Source organism: Narcine bancroftii, chromosome 14, assembly GCF_036971445.1.
Source record: "Narcine bancroftii isolate sNarBan1 chromosome 14, sNarBan1.hap1, whole genome shotgun sequence".
Taxonomy (NCBI): domain Eukaryota; kingdom Metazoa; phylum Chordata; class Chondrichthyes; order Torpediniformes; family Narcinidae; genus Narcine; species Narcine bancroftii.
Genome location: NC_091482.1, coordinates 14,372,239 through 14,398,579, shown reverse-complemented (window position 1 = coordinate 14,398,579; position 26,341 = coordinate 14,372,239). Strand labels below are relative to the sequence as shown.

The window sequence follows — 26,341 nt, the reverse complement described above, 5'->3', positions numbered from 1 at the left end:
TTATTTAAATTGAATTATTAACCACTACTTAAAAAATTGAGGTTGATTTTTTTTTAAATTGAAAGATTTGCCAAAAACTTTAACAGAATGGGTAAATTATATTATGAATATATTTCCGAATACAGTATTTATTTCAATCATTACCCATTCCTATACCAGAGAAGTTGTTCCAAGAACTAAATAAAAATATAATGACATTTATTTGGAGAGATAAAATGCCAAGAGTAGCCTTGGAAAAACTGACTTGGAAATTTGAACAAGGAGGATTAAGATTACCAAACTTTAAAAATTATTAAAAAGCAGCTCAATTAAGATTTTTGTCTTCCTGTAATCAAATTAAAGAAAAAAACAGTGTAGGTCCAGATTGAAATGAATAAAATAGGAGATATTACTGCAGAACACTTGTTGTAAAAGTTATTGAGTTATTGAAAAAGAAAGAAGTACAGATTTTAAAGCATCTGCTGAAGGAATGGAATGGAATCCATATGGAAAGAGGAATTAAAAATGATCAAATACCCAAGATGACGTTAAAACTAAATCAACCTATTCCTTTTACCTGTACTTTGAATAATTCTTTATTTGATACTTGGTACAGTGAAGGTATGCAGAAGATAAAAGATTTTTTTTTAAGGTTCCTTCTTTATGACTTTTGAACAAATGAAAGAGAAATATGAAATACAAAATAATACAACTTTTTCCTTTTATCAACTTCAATCATATTTAAAAGGGAAATTAAGTGCAAAACTAAGACTCCAGAAACAAAGTCAATTCAAATATTTAATTACAGATACATTTATGTTTGATTAAATCCTAATATTACTGAACTATGCAGAAATAGATGACATTAGATCATTTTATTGTCATTGCAAAGCATGTAACTTTATCTCACCCTCGTGTTATTTTTAAACCTTCAAAGAATGCCCTTTTGAACTAACTTTCCCTTTCTTCACTTAATCCTTACCAGCATTCCAGGCAAAGTAATCTTCAAATGTACCTAAGTGTTACAGCTTGATGTCATCACTTTCAGTTTAACCAGTGAATTGACATTTTGTTCTCATATGTCATTCTAATATTGCAAGTTTGTTTTATTTCAATGAACTTTCAGGGGTCATGAATTTTTTTTTAAACTAGCAGAGGTGGATTTTTGTATATTAGGCTGGTTATCTCAGTGTCTAAGCCATAGTCTGTTTAAGATGTGCCAACTGATGGTATACTAAAAATAGGTAGATATGCAGACATGTGTGGCTGGTTTCTGTGCCCTATATTATCTGGCTCTATGATAAGAAGAAGAGGGATCATCCATTGAACCCATCCTATATTGCTATGCTCAAAATTCAAGGCAACCTCACCTCTTCCTCACTGACCTGGCATAAAATCTCAGAAGTAGCAAAAACGATGCAGATCCACTTACAGACAAATTCAAATATACATCAGAGATTAATTTGTTACCCTTCCACTGTACATCAGCAAGGAACATCCCCCTGCCACTCATTTCATAACCATGAATTAATAAACACAAAATTTTGTTCCAGACTGATTTAAATAATGTTGCCTTATGAACCATTAAGCTCCTGTTAAGACCTGAAATATTAAATTTACAAGGCAGCAAAAGCTCCTGAATAGTTTTCCAAACACAACTTAATTGGTCAAGCAGAATCAGTGGGAGAAATAGTCACCATTTTGAGGTGAAACTCTTAAACATGTCAAGGAAACTGGATAAAAAAACTAGAAGATGACATGTAAATCAGTTACATGCATCAAAAGGTTAATGAAATATAGATTAATCAAGAACAACTGCATAAAGGGACAACCTTCTGTACAAATAAAATAAAAATAATGAAAACACAGCAACAAAATAAATTATTCCGGCCTGATCATAGACATTAATTAGTACCCTTTGATTACAAACTGTTCTTTCATAATGGATATCACTGTAATATCACTTAAAATAATTAGCTTCTTGATCTGAATAAATCAATGAGTACAAATCAGAAACTGGGAACAATCACATCACGTTTGTTCATGAGCATTCAGGATACAAACAAAATCTCATCCCACAGTTGGACACATAATTAAATAGAAACTGGGATAGGCCAAGTCCATAATTTGTGGAACCATTACTTACTACCACAATCCATTACGTCCATGTTGGCTCCCAGCAGAGCAACTCCATCAGTCCTGTTCACCTGCATTTTATTCCCCATATTGAATGCTTAAAGTTCGAACCACTCTAGTTAAAGACAGGGGATATAATCTTTTTAAAATATCAAGGATTTGAGGAGTATGTGGTACTGAAGAGGAGTTGAGGCCCAGGGCAAATGTGAAGTGCTGGGCGACCTCCACCTGCTTTCTTGAGTTTCCAAATTAGATTCTTAGTTTTATTCAAGATTGAACGTGTCTCTGAGGATTTTATTTTCCAAATCATTACATTGATTGTTTGATACCAAATTCACAAGGCAGAGCCCAATTCAGGAACCAGGCAATGTTTCACTCGTGCAGCTTTGCCAACACATACAACTCTGGCCACCCTCATTTAGTCAACTGTTGTGGCATTTCTTCACCAATCCTCAGCCTATTCCTTCTGGTATGAATGAAGAAGGTAAAAAAAAAAGGCACTCAGAAAAGCTCAATAACGGTCCGAAATGAGGTTGGACCTCGGTGACAGAGGGAGAGGCCAAACATCCAAGTCCTATAAACAATGGAAGGCGTCAAATCTTTGAAGCTTGGTGGAAAACAACGCGAAGTAACCCTCCAAGGAAAAATCCAGCGAAGAAAACAGCAAGAGCCCCCAAACTCCCAGTCCAGGGTTTTTTTCTCTCTCTCTCCCGAAGTTAGTCGTTGTTAAACCCCACTCTATTGAGAGTGATCCGGGCCTCCCCCAGTGAAACAACTCTGCACCAATTCGGCTCCTGCAGATGGTAAACGTCTGGACTGGCAAACGCTTCGAGGTTCGCTCGAGGACTTCGAAAGAACCCCAGCTATGACCCGGCGGCAAGTCGAGCCAACACGGCGCCTCCGGCCTTCTGAGCAGGCCCCATCGTGACGGGCGCTGAGCGAATCCCGCCAGTCAAGGGCCTTCCTCCTCTGACTGCAAACGCACCCTTGAAACACTTGCAGGAAAAGTTTTCTGCAGCCGGGAATGGGGTTTCCCCGCCGCCAAGCCTGAGGAGAGATCGCACCCAGAACTTCAATCGACGGCCGCGACCTGTGGAAGTCACGTGGCCGCGACCGTTGGTCGTCACGTGGCCGCGACCGTTGGACGTCACGTGGCCGCTCCAGCCGGCGGGGATCAAGATGGTGGTGAGTGACTTCGACGCGATCGTCATTGGGGCTGGAATCCAAGGCTCTTACGCAGCCTACCACCTCTCCAAAACTAGCAAGGCGCTGTTAATAGATCAGGTATGGAAAGACGAGCCATTTGTGCGGGTGTGAAATGCATTCTCTTTCTTTCTCCCTTTCCCCTCGGTCTTCTTTCACAGACCATTTCTCACCTCCCTTTTGATGGACTCCTCCCCCCCCCCTTCCAGTCTTCTGACACCTTCTTTGCTTATTCATTAACGCTCCAAGTATTGCCTCCGATCAGAATGAAAAACAAATGTTTTGGGCCCACTTGCTGAAGGAATTGTTGGGCCCTATCAGTTGCCCCAATAATGACAAAGACTGGGGGGAATGATAGGCTTTATTGTACAGAAGACTTGAGCTGGCCCAGATCCAAACTAGGGAAGGGAGAGGTGGCCTGATCTAGCCAATTAGCAGACACAATCCATACCATTACATTCACCCCCTCTTTTTAAACTGAACCACCCCCCCCCCCTCCCCGCTCTCTCTTACACAATGAGAGGGGAGAGAGAAGGGGAAAAAAATTCGCGAGAAGTTTAGCCGCTCAGGCGACTTCCTCCTTCTGCGGGACCGCCGGAGGGCAGGCATGTCCGAGCTCTGATGTTTGGGAGGGGAAGTGGTCCCAGGGGGTGGGGGCTGGGGGGGGGAACACTCTGGGTCGGGGCGATGCTTGAGGGCGCCCAAGAGGAAGGGGGATTTGATGCCTCCCAGAGGACCGACTCCTGGAGCTGGATGGCTCGGCCACCAGTATTGCGGTCCTGTGTGGGGTGGTCTGCTCCGTGGGATGGGCTGTGGCAGGCAGGGCGGTTTCGGGATCCGCAGCCCTCGCCAGGTCTCAGATTGACACAGTGTCCTCGTGGCCATCGGGGTACCTCACAAACGCGTATTGCCGGTTGGCGTGTATGAGGTGTACCGCTTCCATCAGTGGATCCGTCTTATGGCCCCTTGCGTGTCTCCATTAGCAGGACTGGCCTTGGGGTTGCCAACCAAGGAGGAATGGAGGCATCATTCGCCGATCTCCTAGGAAAAGCAAACAAATGTTCATGCAGGGTGGTGCTAATTGCGGTGCACAGGAGCGATCAGATGGCATGAAGTGCTTTGGGCAAAACGTCCTACCAGTGAGACACCGGCATGGTTTTGGACCTAAGGGCCAGGAGCACCGCCTTCCAGACGGTGGCATTCTCCCTTTCTACCTGCCCTTTCTACCTACCCCTGGTGGTCTTGCTGGTGGCTATGCCTCTAGCCAAGAAGTACTGTCGCAGTTCCTTACTCAGGAACGAGGTCGCCCGATCACTGTGGATGTACTCGGGGTACCCGATGAGGGTGAAGATACTGTGCAATGCTTTGATTACCGTCGCCGAGGTCATATCCAGGCAGGAAATAGCAAAGGGGAACCTGGAGAACTCGTCCACCATTGTCAGGAAGTAGGCATTCCTATTTATAGTGGGTTGGGGGCCCTTGAAATCGACACTGAGCCATTCAAAACGGTGTGTGGCCTTGATAAGATGTGCCTTCTTGGGCCGGTAGAACTGCGGCCTACATTCAGTGCAGATCTGGCAGCATCTGGTCGTGGACTGGACGTCCTCAACGGAGTACGGAAGGTTCCGAGTCTTGATGAAGTGGTATAACTTTGTGACTCCGGAGTGGCGCAGACTGTTGTGGAGGGTCAGGAGACGATGCGCACTGGTGCACGTCCCCTGGGTTGGGGCGACTGGGGGATTGTTGAGTTTACCTGGTGTCGTAATTATAGATGTCGTAATAAGATGTCAATTAGATGTCGTAATTATAGATGGAGAGCTCGATCCTCCACCTAAGAATTTTGTCATTCTTGATTTTACCCCACTGTTTGGTATTAAACATGAAGGCCACAACCCTCTGGTCTGTCAGCACGGAAAAACGTTTATCGTCCAGGTAATGTTGCCAGTGGCGCACCACCTCAATGATCGCTTGGGCCTCCTTCTCAACCGAGGAGTGACGTACCTCAGGACCGTGCAGTGTGTGGGAGAAAAAAGCTACTGGCCTGTCTGCCTGCCTGGTTAAGGGTGGCGGCCAATGCAAAATCTGAGGCAACGCTCTCCACCTGAAACGGGATGAACTCGCGTATGGCATGCATTGTGGCCTTTGCGATGTCTCCTCGGATGTGGTAGAATGTAGCTTGGGCTTCTGCCGATAATGGCAAAGTTGTGGACTTAATCAGGGGGTGGGCTTTATCGGCATAATAGGAAAACAGCCCCAGGCACCTTTTCAGTGCCTTTAGGGTGTTTGGGACTGGGAGCTCCATTAAGGGTTGTATGCGGTCTGGGGCAATGACACCATGTGCCACGACACAACCGAGAAGGGCCAGATGGTCTGTGTTGAACACACACTTGTCCTTATTGTACGTCAAGTTGAGAGACTTGGCTGTATGTAAGAACTTTGTGAGGTTTGCATCATGGTCCCGTTGGTCATGACCGCAGATGGTGACATTGCCGTCAGCTTGTGCTCCTCCACCAACTGATCCTTGAAAAGCAGAGACAACTTTGGTCATGCCAAAATGCACCTGTAGGAAATGAAAAAGTCTGCCGTCGGCCTCAAAACCCATGTAGAGCTGGTCGCTTGGCTGAAGGGGGAGTTGATGATACGTCGACTTGAGGTCACTGGTCAAGAAGGCTCTGTATTGTGCAACCTTATTGACCAAGTTGGCTATCTGGGGTAAAGGGTACGATCCAACTGGGTGAAGCGGTTGATGGTTTGGATATAGTCAATCACCATCCGGGCTTGCCTGCCCCTCTGACCACGAGGACCTGCACCGTCCAGGGGCTGGAGCTAGGGACTGTGATCCCCTCTGAAAAGAGTTGCTGAACCTCAGCCTGGATGAACACCATATCCTCAGTACTATAGCGCCTACTCTTGGTGGTGATCACTTTACAGTCCGGGGTGAAGTTCACGAACAGTGACGGAGGGGCCACCCACAGGGTGGTGAGACTGCAGTTTGGTGCTGGAGGCTGGGTGCTCGATGGGGGGAGGGCATCCGTAAGCTGCGGGCTGTAAATGGTGAGCGGAGGTTGGGGCCCCCCGAACGCCATCGTCATGCTCCTGAACTGACTCTGGAACTTGAGACCCAGGGAGATCGGCACACAGAGCTGGGGCATGACCAACAATAAGAAGTCATTATAAACTCACCGTCAGAGACGCCACACTGTACCCCCGGATATAAGTCCGCTGGTCTTTCACCGCCATCGTCACAGACCTGGTCATCGGCCAAATGTGTATCAAGAGTTTACGGGCGACCTCGGGGTGGATAAAACTTTCGGTACTGCCACTATCGAAGAGGCAGTTTGATTTGTGCCCATTCACCCTGATCTGCATCATGGAGTTCGTGATCGGGTGAGAACTGGCTTGGTCCAAGGTGATCGATGCCAGGATGGGTGCGTCGACTTCGTCATCAGTGGGGAGGCTTGATGCCCAAGATAGCAGCCTCCATGTTGTCCACGCTGCCATCACTGGTGAAGAAGATGGAAGTGGCGGAAGCCGAAGTGATGTTGCTGGTGAGGGTTGCAGTTGTGCAGAGGATGGCGGCGGGAGCAGGTAAAATGGTGCTTGCCTTACCGCGCTCGTGGCTGGCACTGGAAGCTCCTCGGCCATACATGCCATGCTGCTCTGGACCTGCAAACATGTTGGTAGTGGCCCTTTTTCCCATAGCCCAAGCAGGTTGCTCCTCTCGCATATGTCTCGCTTGCCCGCAGAAGTTGCACCTCGATGATCCCAGTGCTACTGCAGCGCAGTCGGGTCAGCCGTCCCTGACGCTGACTCCCAGAATGGCAGCCCTCATGGCGGCACGTTCTGGGTAGGACCACTTCTGCCTGCGATTGACTCTGCATGGCACTGGGCCGAATCTAAGGTCCTGGCCAGTTGGATCGCCCGTTTCAGTGGGAGTTGATCCTCCTCGAGGAGACGTTATCGGATATAGTCCGACCTCAATCCCGACATGTAAGCGTCCCAGACCAGGTCTTCCACGTACTGGACCCCTGGCACAATGATCGTGGGGTTCCCTAAACATTCTTTTCCCAGTGTGATCAGGGCTCGAACAAACTCTTCTACTGGCACCAGGCTGCTGTTTTCTGGAAGCCAGGAGGTAACAGGAGTAGACCTCGTTGATCTTGGACCTGTATAGCGCCCGTAGCTCAGCCATCGCCTTTGTGTAGGTTGTGCAGCTTCGGATGGCATGGAAAGCCCTCTGCCGACTTTTGCCTCTTCTCGTCCAAATCGACCACACCAGCAGTGGTCTCCAGGAAGCTGTTGAAGTAATTGACCCATTGCTCAAAAAGTTCTGATGCACCTGGGACTTGGGGATCCACCTCTCGCTGATCGGAATGCAGCAACTTCTCCATTACCGGAGACGTTAAAATTCTGTTCAATAAATTGTTGGGCGCTACCAGCTGCCCCAATAATTACAAGGACAAAGACTGAGGGGAACGATAGGCTTTATTGTACAGAAGACTTGGGCTGACCCGGATCCAAATTAGGGAAGTGCAGGGAAGGGAGAGGTGGCCCGACCTTTATGGCCTGGGTCCCAGGGGAGGAGTCCAGGTAAAAGTGTCATCAGGGGCGGGGCAGCCTGAGCCATCACAATCCATACCATTACTATTTTTAATCCAAGTACAAATCCTTAATGCTTTCACTCCATTTTATCAATGGGAAGCACAAATTGGCTGTCTGCTCAGATGTGGTCAGAAGGGCTCTGGTCTGAAACGTCAGTAAAATATCTTTACCTCCTATGGACGCTGCGAGACCGACAGAGTTCCTCCATCATTTCTGTATGTTTGTATTGTTACGAGTCTAGAGGCCCCCAAAACCCAGCAGCAATAGAAATTTACCAAGATAAATGGTTACTTAAACAAAAGTTGCTTTTAATTTAATTTTCTTTAAACTTAAAAACAGGATAAAACTTTAACTTATTACTATTAACTTAACCCACTTCTAATTGTAAGCGCACGTATATGTAAGTTGTATATGTTCAGGAAATTTACTTGATCCACAGTCCAATCTCACTCCTCCAAGTACACCGGTATCAGGTGATCCTTATACTGTGCACAGAATTAAACAATTATGAATTTTCACCAGGCTCTGGTGCTTAAAGATAGATGGTTACCATTCAGAAAGTTTCTCCTTGGTTTTAGAGAGAGATTGGTTGCTCATTGGATACACAAACAAACTGATTCCCTCCGATAAGCTACTTCAGTGTCTTGCCAAAGAATCTTGCCCCATTATGGGTTTTCCAAATTATAGCCTCTTCTTCCAGGTCACCACAGAGTTCTTCTTGTTTCCCTTATTTCAGGAGAAACACTCTAGCCAACCATTTCCTCTTGTAAGGACTACAAGGGTTTTCAACCAGCTGAACTCAGAACTCACAATCTGTCTTCAAAATGGCGTCTTCAACAAGCCTGCCAGCTTGCCATGTTGCAGCCTCCAAAAGCTACTGTGGAACTGAATCTTCTCTCTTCAGGTGGCCAGAATACCCCAATGAAAAGCTGCATATTTTACCTGAATGCGGCTGTCGGGAGGCCACCTGAAGAGCCTGATGCGGCTCGGAGGAGTACTCACCAACCCTCCTCTAGGAGGTATAATCTCCGCATCTGAGCAGTCTCCTGAGGCACCTGAATGCAGCCGCCTGAAAGTGGCTGCTGGGGGCGGGCTGATGACAATCAGCTGGTGACCCAAATCCCTGCTGCCTGACAGCCCCCTCCCCACTACCCCTGCCCCAACGTCCCACGGTAACAGGAGCCGGAGTGCGCTCTGAGGCTCCTCTCCTGCAGCTGCCCCTTTCAGGAGGACAGCGCAGCACTTTCAGGGCTGCCATCTGAAAGACCATTCCACAGGGCTGTATCCACTTCTGCAGGCGCATTCTTATCGGAGAACGCACCTGAAAGCGACTTCTCTCTCTCTCTCTCTCCCCCCTCCCCCCCCCACCCCAGCTTGTGAAAACCAAACAACCACTCCCAAGACTCCAAACCCAATCTTAGAAAGATCTTTAACAGCATTTGAGCCTGGGCTTCAATCCATTTGCACATGCTTCTGAAGTTCCTTCCAAAGCAGTTTCATTGTCTTTGCAAAGGATCTGGTGCCTCAATGTCTCACTTTCAGCAAAGCTCTTGCTTTTTAAGTGAGATGTCTTTTGTGAAGTGTTACTCTGTTTACTCGTTACTCGTGCATCTTGGCACCTCAGTTCGCCAGGCAGCAGCCTCCTTTGAAGAAGTCCGCAGAGCCCACCTCACTGACAAAAGACAAAGGAGGAAAAACCCAACACCCAACCCCAACCAACCAATTTTCCCTTGCAACTGCTGCAACCATTCCTGCCTGTCCCTCCATAAATTTTCGTCCACGAAGCCAAGCCAAAGAAAGAAAGACTCTGTTTGTGGTGACCTACACATTAAATCTTCACAATCTATCTCTTTTAAATACATTTATATATAATATAATACATAACATACCCTGTAACAGTTATAATTTACCCAATATTATTGGCATTCTTTTAAGTTTATTGGGGAGAGTTTTAAATGCTTGTATATTGTGATTGGGCCACTGGTGTATTATGACAGAGGTTTAGATTTTTTTTGCATTAGTATTGGGTAGTAATTCTGCCTCGCCCGCAGGAAGAATTATTTTAAGGTTGTATTTGATGCCATGTATGTACATTGTCAATAAATCTGAAATCAGAAGTCTATGTTCATACTCTGTTAATTGTTAACTTGATCATGACCATGTGCACTTTCTACTGCAAAGTTTATGGCCACAATGAAATTTCTTGGATAAAGGACTGTTAATCTTTAACTCTTTGAAAGACCTATGTGATTACCCAAGACATGTCTAAATCTCTCTGTAAATATCATTGTTGGCTTTGGTATTTAAGATGGTTGTTAAATTTAGGAACATTGAGGGGTTCTGCGGCTGAAGGAACCATATAGTTGATGGGCTGCTGATATCTCAGTGCAAGGAGCCCATGGAAGCTGTGGGCTGCTGGAGACTGTGGGCAAGGCTGCAGACTGCTGGAGACTGGCTGAAAGGGTACTAGGGAGGTGAGAGGGTGCTGAAAGGTTCCTAATTGTGTCGGATGTTTGGATCTGGAGCTCGGGTGCTGATGGTTTGGACTAGACTGTGGCTGCAGTAGCACTGGAGGTGAATCCATGGACACTCGGTGACTCTTGGGGGAACTCTCTTTTGCTTCTTTCTCTGACTGTAAGAGGCACTTTAGGCAATTTCTGCCTTCGAGCAGACAAAAGCAATTTCGTGTAATATGGCACTGTTTTTATCCCATGACTATAAATTGAATCTTGAATGGTTTCATTCAGTTGGATCTTGTTCATGTTTTGAAAACTCTTAAACTCTTGGGGTATGACAAAAGCCCAAATCTAGTTAGTGATGAGATTGAAGATGATAGAACCGGATTGAATCATAACATCTGAGATAAGAGGAGAAAATGTGGGAAAACATTTAGCAGTTCAACTTTGTGAGGAAGCAGAGGGCATAGCTTACACTTCATGTCATTATATATTATTTGACTTTGACCACAAAGCAATGACTTGGTGCGTTTGTACCACCATTGATCTGAATAGATACTGAAATGACCTGATGCATGTGTTGAAAGTTTTGTTTTAATTGCATATTTTTCACCATCTACAGCTGAGCTCAAGACCAGATCAGATGTAATCTTACTGATTGACGGTCTAGTAGCCTATTCCAATTTTAATTCAGCATGAGTCACAGGAGGCTATTCATTTTGCATTCTGATAAAGTAAAAAAAAACAAATGTAGCTTGTAAATGCTTGGAAGATATACTTTCTGAATTGCTCGGCAACCTCTCTTCCTTGCCTGCAGTGTTAATATCCACATTGGGAGTGAGTGATATTACCAAAATGGTAAGAAAGACCATTTGCAGATGCTGGGGTTGGGTGCAATACACAAATATGCTGGAGATGCCCAGCAGGTCATGCAGCATCCGTAGGAATGTGACAGATTGTTATATTTTAATGTATACATGTTTTAAAGGAGATAAATTGTGGTAGATATTTTAGTGTAGGTGCCAACTGCCAATTTTCTTGAATTCACTTTAAAACATATTAAGTTTCCATTTTGGCCTTGTCTTAGATATATATTACCGAATAAGAAAAGCATTGGACCTTGAGGAAATTGAACTCTAGTGATCTGTTCTAAAAATGTTCCTAATTCCATCCAAAAAGGTCTCAATTTTGGACATGACCAAGTGGAGTGGGTGTAAAAAAAAAAAAAAAAAAAAGTACCTATCTCTTGATTACACCTAAAATATTTATCTGATAAAACTGATTTCAGTCTTTTTAATTTCTGTGGTGTGATATAATTGATCTTAAAAAGTTACATTGAGCCAATCTATACCTAACGTTTATTGTGTTTGTCATACTATCTTGACACCATTCCAACAAATTTTTCTCCCCAATACTAATATTTAAAGCTCTCATAGTGAATTTAATACCACTGAGTAGTTAAAAATTGTAAAATAAAATGTTTTATTTTCTCCTTGATGAAAATGTTTGCACATTCCAGTCCGTTTTAAAAAAAATAAATAAATAAATAAATAGATAATAATATGATGACTATTCTGAGCAATAATTTAATGTTATCTCACTTATCTCATTTTCACATGAAGACAGCTTCTTCTTTAACAACATTGGATGCTGATATATACAAAGATTTAAAAGGTTCCTTTTATTGTCAAGTAGTAATACAATAAAAATTTAATAATCATGATTTTCTTCAAATTTTGTGTGCTACAAGGCAAACAGAGTCGCCATAAGTAATACCTGATTGCCATGGCAATAGGAGAAAAAGAAGCAAAAGAGATTTCCTTCAGAGACACTGAGTGTCCATAGATTTAACTCCCAACACTTCCGCAGCTGCACACATTCCAGTTCAAGCCATCGTCAAACAAACCTCCACATCCAAACCTCTGATACAATCGGGAAGTCTACAGCACCTGAGGCCTTTCTTTCCGTCAGCATCCTCATGAATCCCATTTCTAATACCTGATTCCTTTGGGCCAGTCATCCGTAGCTTGTGTGAGTCCTTCGACTACAAGTTGCCAATACCCCACAGCCTGTGTGGGTCCTTCAGCCACTAAGTGCTCGCTGGTTTGCTACCTTGGCTGCCATCCTGTAGAGATGTCTTTTCTGCTTCTCCTTCTTCTTTGGGGGGGGGGGGGGGGGCGGGGGGTGTTCTCCCTATTTCTGGTGCCCTGCGCCTGTCCACTGCTCCCCAGGAGTCTGCAACCCCTCATGTTACACTACCTAGCCCAGCTGCTGCCATCTTGAGCACAGATCCCAGGGATGCGGGATTTAAAAAAAAAAACACTGTTGTCCCTTTTAATAGGTAATTTAAAGCCTATATGGTGCCATTTGAATTAGGACCCGGCAGATCAGAGCAGCGCTGTGTTTCCGCTCCCCAATCTCCTGGGTCCACACCAGTGGCAGAGCCAGCTCCTTTTTTTCCCCATTATATTTCAGATTTTATTGCAGATTGCAAGTACCATCCAAAGCAGTGAGAATTTAAACATGCTCCAAAGGCAAAATCTATCTTTATCAGGTTTGATAATCTTTGGACCATACAATATTGATTCATTCAGTCTTTTTATTTTTAAGAAATAAGACTTGGAGGGATGTTTTCCCACATATACAGATATGCTGTTAATTTTTAAAAAAGAAACTATTCTTAGTTTTATTCAAGTGAATTCTCTTTAATTGTTTCATCCTTCAGACAGTTATCATCAAAGGGAACAATTGTTATCAGTATTTCATCTCAATAGCATAAAAATAAAAAGTATCAAACCGAGAATCCATTTGTGCCGTTGGATAATTTTGATCCAGTCACACAGAGCTGTCCGTGTACAAACAACAGACAGATTTTTTTTGCTTTTGAAAAGACTAAGAGGGAACAGCAGGCTGTATATTTATTACTGCTTTGTCATGTTAAGTACAAGGATGGATGCAAAAGAAAATGTATCCTTTAAATTAAATTAACCTGCTTGAGAGATGTCATATTGAGAGATGTCATATTGAGAGATGTCATATTCTTGTCATGTCCCATATTTAATGGTTCTCATATATACACGCTGGATACAGTGCCACACAACTGACTTGAAGAACAGTAGCAAAAAATTCAAAGGTCCATAATCAAGCTGTACATGATGTGAGAAATAATATTCCCCTTATTGAAGACTGAGCTCTTGCAAGATGTCAAACAGCAGATAATAGAGTAAATCTCTGTTGATTTGCCATCTTGGGACTTCAACAGTGACAGACTAGCAGATTTTCCAAATTGTTGGATGTTATTCTTATTAAAATTCTCAATGCCCCTTGCATTCATTTAAAAGAATCTTTACAGTAAAATCGTAATTTTTCCAGTGAACTCAGATGGTTTCAAGGCAGCAAAAGCAGCAGAACCCAATGAGTGGGCAAGTATTTGTTGGTCAGCACATGCTAAACAATCAGTATTATAAACAGTTGGATAGAAAATTATAGTTTTGCTGTACACAAGAACATTAATAGAAGAAGAAGTAAGTTTAGTTTCTTGTTCCCGTAGTTTAATCTTGTATCTGGATACCCACATCATCTAAAAACCTGTTAATCTTTGCCCTGTGTAGACTCAGAGTCTGTCACCCCAGACAACTTCATGTTACCTTTCAGTGATTAATGGAATTAAAGTGATTATGATAACTTTTCAATCTCCTCTCCCCACCGCACACCCCCCATCATTTAAAAAAAAATATACTGGCCTTCAGATGTAAGGGGGTTGAACTAATTTATTAAAGTTTGACAATATTCTGTTGAAAATTAATTGGCTTAAAAAGCAAATGCTAGTTACAATGCCTATCCTCCTCAGAATGCTTAGATACCCTATCATTTGGTAGCCATTTTAATTTGCAGACTGTTACATAGACAGGTTTGATCACCCCCTCAACCCAAATTTTAAAAAAGGTCAAAGTCAACATTACTTTCATGTAGCAAAATCCTTCTAGAATATGTGTGGAGGCCAATGGTAGACTAAGCCATCAATTTCATACGTGACCTGCGATCATAGCCAGTTTGAGTAAGAGGTGTCTATTTTCTCTTTTGCTCTGATACCTTTTTAATGCTCATCTTCATATTTTTGAAATATATGTTTTCTTTCAGTTTGCTTTGCCTCATTCCCGTGGAAGTTCTCATGGGCAGAGTCGAATCATTCGGAAAGCTTATTCCAAAGCTTGCTATGCACACATGATGACTGAATGCTACCAGCAGTGGAAGCAACTGGAAGCTGAAGGCAACATTGAACTGTTCAGGTAAAATAGCATTCAAGCATCCCTCAACAGGAATTCACTAAAATCTGTGGTTTATATCAACAAGAAAAATGATAGCTGTTTTCAAAATGCACAGATACCCAGTGATTCTATCAACGAAATGCAAAAAACACTGAATTTCATGACTTGTACATGACAATAAATTCTGATTCTGAAAATGTTAGCATATGGTGTGCTGAGTACTTCCAGTGTCTGATTTCTATTTTGGGTTTTCTGCATTGGTAATGATTTTGCCTTTAATTCTATAAAATAAGACTTGTTCAATAGTTAAATCTAATTCCAATTCTACGTTATTTCTGTATATCAGCTGAAAAAATGCATTCAAATACGAGCCAATGGGAGTTTTCAGCATTTATCATGTAATGTTTTAACATTTTCATTGTGTCAGATCTTGGAAGACTCTTATCACCAACTCGATTGTTCCACATAAGCATCAGTTCAGTACTTTGTAAATGCCTACAAGTGGGGCTGAAATGGGACTTTCTCAGCACAGGCCCTGAGGGCCACAACACATTTAAGAAAAACTTTGTTTTCTTTTCACCTCATGTTACTTGAATATTTTTAACGTTTTTTTATTTGGTCAGTAGTTGAGAAGTGTGAAAGAAACCAAAACTTCACTGCTTCACAGCAAAGGGGGCCCATAAACTTTGAGTAGAGTCTAGTGGGGGTGGGGGTTGGTCATAGTCATAAAAAGGTTGATAATTGCTGGGCAAGAGTATCTAGCAGAGTATCTAACCTTCATTGAGGTGGGAGGTGCTGGCCTAGAGAAAGAGCAAGGAAAATGAAGAGTCATTTACATTATGTCTGGTATCAAAACAGCACACATCCAAATTGGAAGCAAAAGCTGTGTGGGGTGAGGGGAAGATTGAGACTCATATTGCCAGAATCACATACTTGTACTGACACCTGACAGGAACAAAATGTACTTTCTTTTCAAAGAATGTGTATTGGTTTTATTAATATAAATCTGCTCTTAAACATTTTTGCTCTCTACAAAGAGACATTGGGAAGTTAACATGATTTGTATTCACTCAATATAGTACTTTAAATGCATTCAGTAGCAGTTTCTGTGGGTTTTTTTTCACCTGCAATCTGATCCTTTGGGACTTTCTGAGCTGTTTTAAAGATAGTGTTGATTCTCAAAGGAATGTAGATTGCATTTGTCATGGGTAGGTTCCAGTCATTTGTGGACAAGTTAAGTACTCTTTGTACAATGCAATTTAGTCAAATTCCAGAGATTTCATTGCTTCAGCAATGAATGGTCACCTGTGTTATCTCTCAACAACAAATAGACTTCCACTGGTATAGATGGAAGATATCTAGTCATAAGAGCTGGTTTCAAGGATGCTACAAAAAGAACCCTGGATTCTCTTTGCATTGAGCTACATCACTGGCACTGTTCAATTTACCCAAATTAATTAAGTTGCTGTTCATTTTTCTCTTCCAGAATTATGTTTGCAGATTTTTTTTGAGTTGAGCAGTTTGGGTTAGTGAGTGAACCTTGGAGAAATGTGAGGGCCTTAACATTAATTTGAGTAGTTTGAATTTCATTCATTAAGCTCTGAAACACAGATTTGTACTCCCAAACCAGGGGATTACAACCAAATTCCAACTAATCAACTGAATACCCCAAAATAATTTTCCAGTGAACCTTTGGAGCCCTATGTTCTGCTATTCAGCTGTCTTAATCCATTTGGAAGACAAGGCCTCGGATCTTGACAGAATAGTACCCTACCTGCTTATAAGGAACTACAGTACAACTCAATTATCTGAAATCAGATTCTACGAAATCCTCATTTATCCAAAAATTGTTTTTAAATTTTGGATAAATGAGGATATCTGAAACAAATCATAAATCCTAATTTATCCAAAGTTTTTTTCAGTTCTGAACTGAGCTCACAGGTTGAAAAAAGAATTCACCCAACATGAAATTAGAATGACGATTGTCCTCCTTTCAGGTAACTCCCTCCTCTCTCTCACCATTTCTTCTTTACCTAGCCCTATTGACTTTTTTCTCCAACTCTCCCTCTCAAACTGCATGCCACTGTCTCCCAGCCGCAAGCGATCGGAAGAATCCCTTGTCCTGGCATCATCAAGGAGATTGGGCTCCCAGGCTGGAGTGAAGACGTCGGGACTCGGGTGTTGGGGTCACGAGCTCTGGTGACTGTTAAGACAGGAGCCCACTGAGTTGCCAGTGAGAGTTCTACCGGCCCAGGAAGCTTCCCAGTGATCCGTGACAGTGGCGCGTACATGTTGGTGATTGGCGGCAGCCAGTATGTTTTTTTTGGTGAGAAACATTAATGCTTAAAAAGCCTTCCCTTGTTGTTTGTTATTGTTTGAACATTGCTGCAAATGATTTGCTGTTGCTACTGGGCTGTTTTTTAAAAAAAAAAGGCCAGTTCTCCAACAAAAACATTTATCCAACATAGGCCAAGTCCCAACCATTTCACATAATCAGAGTTGTTCTGTACTTCAGTTAAAAACCTAGTTTGTACAAAATTATTAACAGAATGAAATAGATATGTTTTTTTTTAAAAATCAGGTTTTGCAACTTTATAAATGTTGTAGAGCAGAGATTTGGGGTATAGGTACAATATTCCATGAAAGTGTTAATATAGGTAGATGGTGGTGAAAAAGACATTTGACATGCTTGACTTTATTGGTCAGGACACTAAGTCGACAAGGAAGAATATCATGTTGCAACTGGATAGGAAGATGGTGGGATCACACTTGGAGAATTGTGTTCAGTTTTTGTCACCTTGTTGTTGGAAAGATATTGTTAAGCTGGAAACAGTGCTGAAATGATGAACAAATATGTTGACCAGACTTGGGGGGAGGGAATTACATGATAGACTGAGACTTCTTGGAACGTAGAAGACTAAAGGGGGAAATTAGAGAGTTTTATAAAATCCAGAGGAAGAGAGATAAGGGATGTAATTATAGCCTTTCTCTCCAGAGAAAATGAATCTAAAACTAGGAGGCAAATATTTAAGGCGAGAGGAAAGATTTCACAGAAACAGAATCATCAAGTTTGCTGATGACACAACGATAGTTGGCCTCATTGCCAACAACGATGAATCAGCGTACAGAGAGGAAGTTGGAACAAGAGCAACAACCTGGGACTCAACCTCGACAAGACAAAGCAGATGAGGAGCGGTTAAGCACTTAAGTAGATGATTGTGGACTTGTAGCGTGACTGAGAGCACTCAAGACCAGAGAGAGTACAAGATGCTTTTATTCAATAAGAATGGCGCATGTGGTCTGTGGACTAAACTGGGGTTTTGGTAAGGTCCAGGGTTTATATTAGGATATGCAGGGGGCAGAGTCAGGCGAGGAGCCAGTCCTTAGATCATTGCACCAGTAGTGAATTCCCAGTTCACTACAAGACTTCAAGAGGATGAGGATCCATTCCACTACTAATCAGTGGCTCTGGCATAGTGAGAGTGGGAAGCACAAAGTTCCTTGAAGTCTATTTAAAGGGTGAACTATCCTGGATCCACAACACCTTCTCCTTACCTGTAGTTAGGAAGGTGCAGTAGCATCTACAATTCCTTAGGAGGTTGAGGAGAGCAAGGCTACTGGCCACCATTCAAACAATGTTCTTCAGGAGCAGAATAGAGAGTATCCTGGCTAGCTGCATCATAGTGAAGTATGGTAACTGCAAAGCATCAGTATGAGGTCAGTACAGAGAGTGATTAAAACTGCTGAGATCACTGGAGGTTCCTTCAGGAAGTGGTGCATGAAGAGGGCTCAGAGAATCATTGAAGACCCTTACCATCCTGCTTCCGGTATCTTTTTTTTTAAACTTTATTTATTCGTTCAAAATACAGATAGTAAATAACATATACAACAATAAACCAAAACCATGAATGTTATATTTTATAGAAAAAAAAATGAAAAAAAGAAAGAAAAAAAAAGAACTGCCCCTCCCCCCCTTCAGCCAGCTCTTCTAAGGAGAGTCATAAAGAAAGGAAAAAAATATTAAGGAAAAGTTAAACATACGTATTAAAATCTAATCAACATAAATCAAAATGTAAATATTCTGAATATAACAACCACTTACTAATAAAAAAGCTATAGTTATCACGTGAAACATACGTACTTTTCCATTATTAAACAGTATGTCATCTCATTATGCCATCTATTAATATCAATCATATTTGTATCTTTCCACATACTAACAATACATTTTTTCTCGACAAATAATATTAAATATACAAAAGCAAGTTGAAATTTATGTAATCCCAAACCTTTCAGAGGTTGCAAACTGCCCAATAAAGATACTATCAGATCTAAAGGTATTTTAATCTTGTACAGATTTGGATTTATCCCAACCCTTTTTATCCATACCATCCTATAATATTTAATACATAAATGAAATATAACCCCTCTCTGGTACCTTCATAAAAAAGTCTCAAATTTAATCATTTCAGATAAAATAATATCGCTACCAAACACACATTTTACCAAAGATCAAATTTAAAAATAAAGTAACAAAGAATTCTTATCAATACCATAGCTATCCCTCATCATTACGCTTAATCGAACTGTTTAAACCTCGAACATTAAAAGTAGCAAACCTCAACTTTAACATATCTACTAATATTACTAAAGACCAATAAAATCTTTATATAAAAACTCAAATCATCATATATAGGCCCTCCAATAGGAGAAAAAAAATCACAAAGTAAAAGCTAGATAAAATAAAAATTTAAAAAAAAAATAAGAAAAAAAAATAATTAACAAAACCCAAAAAAAAAAACTACCAAAAGGGAGTAATCCCTAAACAAAAGTTGGGTGTGGATCACCCACCAGTGGTTTATGACTAATAGAACCTAGAACAAATCTCTCCCTCCCCAGCTGAACAAAAAAAATCTCAAAATATCATAATAACGTAAAAAGTAAAATAAGAATAAGAAGATTCTGCTATTCATCCAAAACTCAAAGATCCCATTTCAAAAGAAGTTGGACTCTTTCCATTCCCATTTTTCCCATTTCTACCATTTCTTCCATTTCCAGACCAACCAGATTTTTCTTTAGGAGACAATGGTGGACTACATCTTTATCCTCTTATATCAGGCAATGAATCAGAAAAAATCATTGCTTCATGATCATCCTCAAAAAACCGATATTGATAATCTCCATGAAACACCTTCAACACTGCCGGATAGCAAAAAGTAGACTTATAATCTTTATGCCACAAAACTTCTTTAACTGGATTAAACCGACGTCGACGTTGAATGATCTCTTGACTCAAATTAGGATAGAAAAAAACTCTGCTATTCTGAATCAATAATGGAGTTTGTCGTTTTCTCGCATTTTGCACCGCCAGTCGAAGTATTGCTTCTCTATCCAAATAATTCAAACATCGAATTATTACAGGTCTTGGTGGCTGACTAGGTAAAGGTGGTCTCCTTAAAGTTCTGTGAGCTCTTTCCAACACCAAGCCTTCAGAAAAAAATTCTTCCTTCTACTTTGATTCTCCAAATAGTCTATTTTCCTCTCTAACTCCTTCTCATTATTCCTTCTATTTTGATTCTCCAAATAGTCTATTTTCTTCTCTAACTCCTTCTCACATTCTTGCAATTCTATAACGGATTTTTCAACTTTCAACACTTTTTCTGTATTAGAAGCCACTTGTTGTTGACATTCCAAAAAAGCAGACTGAAATTTTTTTAAATCTTCACAAGATGCTTCTACGCGTGTTTTAACTGTATTCAATTCTGAACTTATCCTTTGAGCCAACTCATTCATTATAGGCTGAATGACAGCATTTAACAGGTTGCATTGTAATTGAGAAAAGCTCAGCCCTGCTTTCTCTAACGTAGTGGAAGAACCAGGTAACTGCAGCTCCTGCTGCAACTCAACAAAAGGCATTTTAACAGTCTTACTGTGGGTCTGGACTCCCAGCAACGGCACCCCGACTAACTCAGGGGGTCGACGCTGGCCTTCCCCCCCCCCCCCCCCCCCCCCCCGCGGCTCGTTGTTTTTCCAAAAAATCACAGAAGAGATCAAAATCTTCAGGTTGGAGCATTGTCTCAAGCCCTTCAGACAATGGAGTCGTCTTCCTGCATGCTCCCTCCTTTAAAATCGGCAGGCTGCCAGATTGGGATCCGCTTCTTGGGAACACGCACCTTCTTCCAGAGAACGGGTAATTCCAGCGCAATCCTCCATTTGGTGAGTAGTAGACATTTTTTTTTTCAGCTCCCACAGGCAGGCTTTGTAGTTTAGGCACTGAAGAAATTAAACCTGAGGCTGGAACAAGTTGTTTAGGCCCCAAATCTTCAGTACTTCGAAAATATAACTTTTTCTGTACTTGAGGTTTAATCTTTTTACCATTAATGGCCATAATAATTCCTTAATACTTTAAACTAAAATTTAAGAAGTTTAAACTTGAAAACAAAGGGTTAAAAAACGGGTACTTAAAAGTCCGGCCAGAGAGGTCGAGATTACACGTCTTGACTCTACGCCATCTTGCCACGCCAACCCCTGCTTCCAGTATCTTTGAGACTATCTACCTTCAAGGTAGAGGTCTTTGGCTTGGCTTTGCGGACGAAGATTTATGTAGGGGTAATGTCCACGTCAGCTGCAGGCTCGTTTGTGGCTGACAAGTCCGATGCGGGACAGGCAGACACGGTTGCAGCGGTTGCAAGGGAAAATTGGTTGGTTGGGGTTGGGTGTTAGGTTTTTCCTCCTTTGTCTTTTGTCAGTGAGGTGGGCTCTGCGGTCTTCTTCAAAGGAGGTTGCTGCCCGCCGAACTGTGAGGCGCCAAAATGCACGGTTTGAGACGATATCAGTCCACTGGCGGTGGTCAATGTGGCAGGCACCAAGAGATTTCTTTAGGCAGTCCTTGTACCTCTTCTTTGGTGCACCTCTGTCTCGGTGGCCAGTGGAGAGCTCGGCCATATAACACGATCTTGGGAAGGCAATGGTCCTCCATTCTGGAGACGTGACCTACCCAGCGCAGTTGGATCTTCAGCAGCGTGGATTCGATGCTGTCGGCCTCTGCCATCTCGAGTACTTCGATATTGGAGATGAAGTCGCAGCAATGAATGTTGAGGATGGAGCGGAGACAACACTGGTGGAAGCGTTCTAGAAGCCGTAGGTGATGCTGGTAGAGGACCCATGATTCAGAGCCGAACAGGAGTGTGGGTATGACAACAGCTCTGTATACGTTAATCTTTGTGAGATTTTTCAGTTGGTTGTTTTTTCCAGACTCTTTTGTGTAGTCTTCCAAAGGCGCTATTTGCCTTGGCAAGTCTATTGTCTATCTCGTTGTCGATTCTTGCTTCCGATGAAATGGTGCAGCTGAGATAGGTAAACTGGTTGACCGTTTTGAGTTTTGTGTGCCTGATGGAGATGTGGGTGGGCTGGTCGTCATGGTGGGGAGCTGGCTGATGGAGGACCTCAGTTTTCTTCAGGCTGACTTCCAGGCCAAACATTTTGGCAGTTTCTGCAAAACAGGACGTCAAGCGCTGAAGAGCTGGCTCTGAATGGGCAAGGTAGAGGTACAGGAGCATTAAAAACAGGACTGCCAGGCTGGGAAACAGCTTCTTCCTGCAGGTAGTGAGACTGTTGAACAATCCTAGAAACCTGTAAATTATTTCTTTCCTTTTTTTTGAATATTTTTTTTAATGCTCCAAACATGCAGTAACTTCAATTATTATAATACAAATATCAAAAGAGAGAGCAAATAGATTACATACATGATGGTTTTCTACCCACCCCAAAACCCCTCCCTCCCACCTAAAAAGAAAAAGGAAAAAAAAATACAAATTGAAAAATGAAAGTATAAAAAAAAAGCAACAAAGAATCTTAGATTACAGAGAGATGTCGTGCAGTACAACTCATCAGTTGTTACACAATCATATAGAGGAGAATTCTGCAAGGCTGAAAGGGTAAAAAGGATATCACTACAAATTTAACTCCATTATTTGAATATGCGGGTGCCAAATTTGTGAAAACATAAGAGTATTTATTTTCTTTAGATTGTAAGTAATTTTTTTTGCAAAGGGAAACAACTGAATTTTAGCATGTTAATGTTAAAGATGTATCAGATTTCCAAGTAATTGCAACATATTTTCTTGCAACTGCTAATGTTAATTTTACAAATTTCAATTGATAAAAATTGATAATTTCAATTTAGGACTTGTACATTCAATATTTCCTAATAAAAACATTGGAATTTACTTCAACTTGTAAAAAAAATTACTTCTAGACTCCCAAAAGGGTCTCATATTTTGACAATACCATGTTGAATGAACGAAAGATCCTACATACTCACCACATCTAAAACATTGATCTGATAAACCTGATTTCAATCTATTCAACTTCTGTGGTGTAAGATATAATTGATGTAAAAAATTGTATTGAATTAACCTGTACCCTACATTAATAATATTAGTCATAGAATCTCTCCATAAATTTTCCAAAATTTGTTGATCTATCGGAATATTCAAATCTGTTTCTAATCTCTACCTAGATCTATACTATTCTATTTTTAAGATTTCCAATTTGTAATAACAAATATATCAAAGAATTACATTTTTTGACATTCCCACTCCTAATAAGAAATTCTACCTCAGTAAAATTAGGCAAAAACATTGGTAGACCTAATTTATCTCTCAAATATGCCCTTAATTAAAAATAACCAAAAAGAGTATCATATGGTATGTTATATTTGTTCCTTAATTGTTTAAATGACATTAATTGTCCTCTCTCATAGCAGTCTACCACATTAACAATCCTTTTACGTTACCATATATTTAAGAACTGATTATCTCTTGAAAAGACCAAAGAGGATTAATCAATGGCATTTTAGGTGATAAAGACCCTCTACCAATATTTTCATTCATTTTATTCCAAACATTAAGTAAATGCTTCAATTGTAGTGTGTCTTTATCAGCAACCAACAATTTTGATTCCCACTTGTATACAAGTTCTTCTGATTTATTTTCTCCAATTTTGTTCAGTTTTATATTAACCCATGTCACTTTTACATTTTATAAGCAAGAAATTTGTGCTGCTCAGTAATAATTCTTAAAATTAGGAAGCTGTAGTCCTCCTAATTCATATTTTCATGTTAACTTGTCTATAGAAGCTCTTGCCATTTTGCCTTCCAAAGAAATGTCCTTATTTGTTTATTTATTTCTTGAAAAAAAAATTTAGGTTTTAATATTGGTAATATCTGAAAAAAATTTGTATCCTTGGATATACATTAATCTTTATACAATTCACCCTTCCACTAAAGTTATAAGTAAATGTATCCATTTTAAAAAATCTTCCTCAATCTTTTTAAGTAAAAATAAATAATTTAATTTATATGAATTCTTCAAATTGTTATCCATACGTATTCCTAAATATTTAATACCTTCCTTTGGCCATTTAAACTGCATATCTCTCTGACACTGGGTATAATCACCCACTGTCAAAGGTATAATTTCACTTTTATCCAAATTTATTTTATAACCCATAGTCTTCCAGTTGGACATACCATCTATGTAAAGATGAGTCAGGTTCAGTCAGATATATTAAATCGTCATCTGCAAATAAACTGATTTTATGTTCCTCTTGACCTACCCTCAAACCCTTAATTTGTAAATCCGATCAAATAATCTGGGCAAGAAATTCTATAGCTAAAACAAATGAAGCTGGTGACAAGGAGCATCCTTGTCTACTTGCTTTGTTAAATTAAATGGAATAGATACCTGCCCATTTGGACTACTATAAAATGCTTTAACCCAATTTTTAAAATTTAATCCAAATCCAAATTTTTCTAATATCTTAAACAAAAAAATCCCACTCTAATCTATCAAACACCTTTTCTGCACCTAAAGCCACTGCAACACTCAGATCAGCTCTTTTTTGCACTAAATGAATTATGCTAAGCAATCTAGCTATATTTTCCAAAGATTGTCTTTTTTTAAACAAATCCTGTCTGATCCATATTAATTAATTTAGGTAACAAATTATTCATTCTATTTGCCAAAACGTTTGCTACTATTTTATAATCTTCATTTAATATGAAATATGTCTTTTTGATGAAGGTTTCAAAGAATCTCTGTCTTTTTTAGGAATCACAGTAATTATTGCCATCGAAAATGATTCTGGCTCAGTAAATGGTACTTCAAGTTCAGTTTGTTCTAATCTTAACCTAGGCAATATTATCTGTGATAAATGATCATTTATTTTAGTTTCATCTCTTAAAGAATATGAAGTATATAATCTCATATAAAAAATTCCTATAAGATTCATTTATTTCTTGAAGTTTAAATGTTAGTATCCTTTTTTATTGCATTAATTATTCTCAGAGCTTGCTCTGCTTTTAATTGCCATGCCAAAACTTTATGCAGTCTCTCACCCAGTTCCTAGTATCTTTGCCTCATCCTAATAATAGCTTTTTCAACCTTATAAGTTTGTATTGTATTATCATGAAGCTTTTTGTTAATCAATTGTTTGCGTTTGTCTTCAGAAACCAACTTTTGAAGATCATTTTCTAAAACTAATTTATTTTTCTAATAGATCTAATTCTTTCATATAGTCTTTTAATTTTAGATGTAAAACTTACTATTTTCCCTTGCAAATATGCTTTTAAAGCATCCCATATAATACATATATCATTTATAAAATTCAAATTCAAAATATTCTAATATGATTTTGAACAAAATCACAAAAATCTTTTGTTTCCAACAACAGAGAATTTAATCTCCACCTATATATCAACTTCTCTCTATCAAGCATTTCCATAGTTATTAACAAAGGTGAATGATCAGATAAAATCCTCGGCTTATAATCCGGTTCAAGAATCCTAGCTTGTATTTGAGCTGAAAACAAAAATAAATCAATTCTAGAATAAGACCTGTAAATTTTTTCTGCATACATTTTGGATTGCTGTGTATAAACGCTCTGTGTGTGTGTGATGGTCTAGAGATGCGCTGTTTTGTCAGGTTGTGTAAGTACAATCAGATGACAATAGACTTGAACTTGATTTAAAAGGGATGTGAGGGGCACCTTCAAACAGAGGGTGATAGGTATAAAGAATGAGCTTCCAAAGGAAATGGTAGAAGTGGAGACAATTATTATGTTCAAAAGACATTTAAACGGTTCATGGACAGGAATGATTTACAGGGATACAAAATGAGCGCAGGCAGACGTAACTGGCTTGGTCATGATGAACAGGTTGGCTGAATGGCCTGTTTCCATTGCTGTAGTACTTGAAGCTTATTTGAGCCATCCTTCCCCAATATCACCCATATCCTTAATCCTGAATATAGGCACAAAAAGCTACAGAACCCAGAGGAGAGAGCATTCAAGTTAACTCTGCTCCCCATGACATTGGTAAACATGTTATTCTAACCATGGGCCCAGGCAGTGATGGAAAATGTCTTCAAACTGATGAATCACATTTTAAGGAATTTGAAGCAGTTCTTATTCTGACTCTTCAACTTCCTTGACCCCTTACAATCTTGGAATCATTCTTCTGCCAATACTGGCTCTGCAATTTATTTGGTTAATTCTGTGTGTCTGTCGAGAAATCTCAGCATCTCCACCTACCCCCGACAATGAGAACATCCCCCTGCTGACCACAAATTGCATGCATGCCAATGTGAAATTAATCATGAGGTTTTGTTATTTCTTGCAATAGTAAAAATTCACAAA

General features: G+C 40.5%; 2 protein-coding genes across 5 annotated transcripts in view; one reads left to right on the top strand and one right to left on the bottom strand.

Annotated features, from left to right (window-relative positions):
* Positions 1-5,270, bottom strand: part of sez6b (seizure related 6 homolog b) — an 813,765-nt gene extending 808,495 nt beyond the window's left edge. For 3 of the 4 annotated variants that reach the window (XM_069911066.1, XM_069911061.1, XM_069911062.1), the window contains exons 1-2: positions 4,550-5,270; positions 2,126-4,359 (exon numbers count right to left, since the gene is read on the bottom strand). The gene's annotated coding sequence lies outside the window, so the exon portion shown is untranslated. The remainder of the gene's footprint in view (positions 1-2,125; positions 4,360-4,549) is intronic. The other variant, XM_069911063.1, reaches the window with a different exon arrangement.
* Positions 3,272-26,341, top strand: part of pipox (pipecolic acid oxidase) — an 80,260-nt gene continuing 57,190 nt past the window's right edge. The window contains exons 1-2 of the mRNA XM_069911086.1: positions 3,272-3,399; positions 14,517-14,665. Coding sequence (XP_069767187.1) covers positions 3,295-3,399; positions 14,517-14,665 — 254 coding nt within the window. The 5' untranslated portion in view covers positions 3,272-3,294. The remainder of the gene's footprint in view (positions 3,400-14,516; positions 14,666-26,341) is intronic.